Here is a 4,933-nt window from a genome sequence, read left to right as displayed (position 1 = left end):
TAAAATCTCTTTATTCCAAAGATACTACAAGCTAGTCAGTGTATTCAGTAGGTGTAATGTATTGTAAGTTGCATCAGAAGAGATGAGTAAATGAGATGAGTAAATATTAGTTCACATTTAGTCTTGAACTACAGTAACATCATGTTCACACAGCGAACACAACGTCTCTGCACTTGTTCCCGATTTCTGTCACCATGGCAACACCAGAGCTGTCAGTCAACACATGGAAACAAAGTAACTGGTGTTACTTTTTTGAAAAAGTAACTCAGATATTTCCTTCTAAATTAAAAAGTAATGAGTTACTTTACTAGTTACTTGAAAAAAGTAATCTGATTACATAACTCGCGTTACTTGTAATGCGTTACCCCCAACACTGATTACCACCGATATATGTGTCACTGTAGTAACGCACTTTCCATAAAAAGTAACTAACACAATTAATTACTACTTTTTTAGGGAGTAACGCAATATTGTAATGCATTACTTTTAAAAGTTACTTTCCCCAACACTGTTTCTGACTTACTGATGCTTTTATCCAAAGTGGATAATGCAAGAAATACATTCATCCAGACAGACCGACCTGGAGTGCCAGGCATCCTGGTGAGTTTGGGCAGGTTCTCAGCTTTCCTCACCATCACCTTCATACGATGCGCCAGCGTCTGATACTGCAGCAGAATCAGGATCTGACCCAGAAACCGCACCGGACAAACAGAAGCCCTGATGTCCCCCAATGCATCCTGGGAACTCTGACTCTGAACGGACACAAAAGACGAATAGTGATGAATTATAATTACTACAGGATTTGAACTTTGTCTGGAGGAGATGCGAGGGGTATTTGCCAGGCGTCTAGACACAGATCTTAATTCCAGATCATGAATGTGTCTGTGTGTTAATGTTTCTAGCACTTTCCTCCAATAACATTTCCTCGTAATTGCATTACACTCTCAGAGGAAGCACAAACTCACTGTCGCATTACATCTGAACATTAGTATCAAATGCACTGAAGTGTTTTCAGTGTGACTCTGAGCCCACGCTCAATCAAACCAGCATCTGCTGGAATGAGACGCGTTCGTTACGTAACGACTATTCATTATGCTGACAAAACTTCAGCAAACCAAATCCTTCAACAGCAGTTCCAAGAGTTTTAAAGCTATATCCAACAAATTCAGACCATTAATCTCTCTCTCTCTCTCACTCTCTATATATCTCAATATCTATCCAATCAATCAATCAATCAGTCTGTCTGTCTGTCCGTCCATCTGAATATCTATCTATCTATCTATCTATCTATCTATACAACCACCTGACAAGGCATACACACATTGAAACAACAAACTCTACAAATTGCCTTACAAAGTCTTAGCCTAGTTAAAAAACTAAGACTTATAACCTTTAAACTACCCTTTCAAACTATTGTCGAGTTTCTTGTCAGGCCCACATTCACAGTTTTTTTGGTTGCTCCTCTGCTCTGTGGTGCATCTCTGCTGTGTTTCTGATCAGCGCTGGCTCAAGTCCATCTCTGCAGGGCACAGCGCTCTGGCTCCAGGCCACAATAACGCACCACTTGTTGGCACACTAGTCACGCAGCAGTCGTACAATCCCACTGCAACAGCATGCTGTAGAGTTTGTGTTCTGATGACAGCAGACAGAAACCTCTCCAGATCTCACACCTGAGAAGCTTGGTTATTATCAGCATTCCTGTAGCTCGTACAGCAGAGCGTGCCTATCAATCATGGGTTTGATTCCCAGGGAATGCATGAAATGGTAAAATGCACACCTTCAATGCAATGTAAGTCGATTTGGATCACAGTGCCTTCCGTTGCAGTACTGTACTCTACTGACACTGTGCTGTCAATGTTAACTCCTCAGGGCATCATCCTCTCGACTCACCTCACAGCAAAACTGCATCATTTGCTGGATTCAGCAGCAGTAATCAAATACAAACTATGAGGTCAAATATCACTTTTGGTTCTTCTTAACCAGTTGATTTATCATACTGAAATGCAATCAGAACATTTAGATATATAGCTGTGTGAAATAGGATTTTGGAGCAGTGACGTGATTGATGTGGGACAACTGTGTTTGTCTGATTAAAGGCTGGAATACACTTTTGCCCAGTTTGCAGTCTGGATGCATTAACGCTAGCTGCCAAAAGTCAGTCAGTTTGCAGACCTTGGGCAGTCAGAGTTGATGGATTTTGCAGAAAATTGAATCGTGTATGATGGGCACAGACTCCGTTTTTTTTTTTTTTTTTTGCTTCAGACTGATTGCAGTAAGTCACAGGATTCAAGCATTTTTTTTTGCATTTTGCATTTTGAGCCAATTTCAGAATAATGAATTTCTCATGCATCTCCTTGCAGCGAGGTGTACATTTCTTGTGTTCTTGGAATGACTTGAGAAGTCTGTTAGTGTGTGGTCCTCAAGAATGGAATACACTACATTATTAACGTTTCCGCCACTGAAATAAAAATAAAAAAGGTTATTTTATCTTACAATTCTGAATTGCAGAATATAAACTATGTATATAATATAAATGTGAATTATAAGGCAAAATATAAACTCACAATTCTGTCTTTTTTTCCGCAGTTGCAAGTTTATATCTCGCAATTCTGACTTTTTTTTCTAGCAGTTCTGACTTTTTCTCAGAATTGAGATTGAACTCACACTTCCGAGGAACAAAGTCAGAATTCTGAGTTTATGCTGTATCTCCCAATGACTTTATATAACACAATTGCGACTTTACATCACGTAAATTCAAATTTCATATTGTCTTAATGCTTTTGTTAGTTGATATTTCTGATGTTTGGGCTGTGCAGCACCTTGGTCAGCACTCGTTGCTTTTAAGGTGCTATATGTGACCCTGCAGCACAAAAGCAGTCTTAAGTCGCTGGGGTATATTTGTAGAAATAGCCAACAATACATTGTATGGGTCAAAATTATACATTTTTCTTTTATGCCAAAAATCATTAGGATATTAAGTAAAGATCATGTTCCGTGAAGATATTTTGTAAATTTCCTACTGTAAATATATTAAAACTTAATTTTTGATTAGTAATATGCATTGCTAAGAACTTCATTTGAACAACTTTAAAGATGATTTTCTCAATATTTAGATTTTTTTGCTCCCTCAGATTCCAGATTTTCAAATAGTTGTATCTCAGCCAAATATTGTCCGATCCTAACAAACCATACATCAATGGAAAGCTTATTTATTCAGCTTTCAGATGATGTATGAATCTCAATTTCAAAAAATTGACCCTTTATGACTGGTTTTGTGCTCCAGGGTCACATATAAATAAACTTGACCTTGACCAGGTATACGATGCATAATCTCCTCCAATACCTTCCTCAGCCTCCTCCTCGCAGGATTGAGCTGCCGATTAAAGGTGACAGTGCAATCGGGTTCCCAATGGATTCCAGCACATGGAAGTTCGAGTTCACCCAAAGCCGTCTCCCTCAGACCAGAGAAGTCCCTGCTGGACACGGTCAGTCTGAGGGTACAGGACTGGAGCTCTTCTGCTGACCTCACCTGCAGCTGGAAGACCTGCGCCGGAGCCTCCAGACCGAGGCTGTGTCTGCGCTTTGGGCCGCCCAAAACTGGTGCGAGGCAGATCGGAGACAGACAAGCCCTCACCGTAGTCCCACTTAGTTTCCTAGAGCCTTGGTAGAGACCCAGAACGGTGACGGTGAGTTTGCCCTCAGCTGGTGAGAAAAGAAGGGTGAAGTGAAGGGAAGGTGTGGCTTTGTGAGAGCCAGAGCCGTAATATCGGCTGCTGTCTGCGTTAAGCTTGCTGCTTTCCGAAAACGATACATTATCACTGCTTTTACGATCAATCGCCCGGCGTGACTTCCCAACCAGGCTGAGTTTAGGAATGCTTGGGAGCGAGGAACAACTACGGACAGGTTTAGAGGATTTGTAGGGAAAGGCGGGGGAGCTGAGCCGCCGTAGATTGAAACGAGACTTCGGAGGATGAGATGGTAAAGAAAGACCGTCTTCAGACGGCGTCGAGCTGCTGTTAAATGAGGGACAGTCCAGAACGTCTCCATCCAGCTCTTCGTACTGCTGTTTGATTGGCAGAGTGTTGATGGAAGGGGAGGGGCTTAGAGTCACCGTCACATGATCTGCAGGTAGAGGGGGTAGGGAAAGCCCCGCCTCTTTGTCATCCAGGGGGCGGGACTTCTGATGCCAGCAGCAGACGATGCAGCCAATCAGCAGGCAGAAACAGAGAACGGCCAGGCCAACAGCTAATAAGATTTGGAGATGCACTAGAAAAAAATTGACCAACAAACACACACAATCAATATAAAGATAAAATCCATCATTTCTAGCAACACCAACATCATAGGTTAAATTCCCAGGGATTGCATGAACTGATAAATGTGACCCTGGACCACAAAAGCAGTGTTAAGTCGCTGGGGTATGTTTGTAGCAATAGCCAACAATACATTGTATGGGTCAAAATGATCCATTTTTCTTTTATGCCAAAAATCATTAGGATATTAAGTAAAGATCATGTTCCGTGAAGATATTTTGTAAATTTCCTACCGTAAATATATCAAAACTTAATTTTTGATTAGTAATATGCATTGCTAAGAACTTCACTCACTCTTAAAAATAAAGGTGCTTGAAAGGTTCTTCACGGCGATGCCATAGAAGAACCATTTTTGGTTCCACAAAGAACCATTCAGTCAAAGAACCATCTCTTTCTTACCTTTTTATAATCTGAAGAACCTTCTTTCGCCACAAAGAAGCTTTTGTGAAACAGAAAGGTTCTTCAGATGTTAGAGGTTCTTTATGGACCTATTTAGACAACAAAGGCTCCTCTATGGCATCTTGAAGCACCTTTATTTTTAAGAGTGTTTGGACAACTTTAAAGATGATTTTCTCAATATTTAGATTTTTTTGCACCCTCAGATTCCAGATTTTCAAATA

The 4,933-nt window shown here is 40.8% G+C and overlaps 1 protein-coding gene across 1 annotated transcript in view; it reads right to left on the bottom strand.

Annotated features, from left to right (window-relative positions):
- Nucleotides 1-145: 145 nt before the first annotated feature.
- Nucleotides 146-4,933, bottom strand: part of LOC107665368 (uncharacterized) — an 8,188-nt gene continuing 3,400 nt past the window's right edge. Inside the window, exons 2-4 of the mRNA XM_016456224.1 lie at nt 3,344-4,266; nt 581-752; nt 146-186 (exon numbers count right to left, since the gene is read on the bottom strand). Of these exons, the coding sequence (XP_016311710.1) occupies nt 146-186; nt 581-752; nt 3,344-4,266 (1,136 nt within the window). The remainder of the gene's footprint in view (nt 187-580; nt 753-3,343; nt 4,267-4,933) is intronic.

The sequence above is a fragment of the Sinocyclocheilus anshuiensis genome, unplaced genomic scaffold (assembly GCF_001515605.1).
Source record: "Sinocyclocheilus anshuiensis isolate Anshui unplaced genomic scaffold, SAMN03320099.WGS_v1.1 scaffold1303, whole genome shotgun sequence".
Taxonomy (NCBI): Eukaryota; Metazoa; Chordata; class Actinopteri; order Cypriniformes; family Cyprinidae; genus Sinocyclocheilus; species Sinocyclocheilus anshuiensis.
The sequence above is the reverse complement of the archived record's forward strand: the minus strand, read 5'-3'. Positions and strand labels throughout refer to the sequence as shown.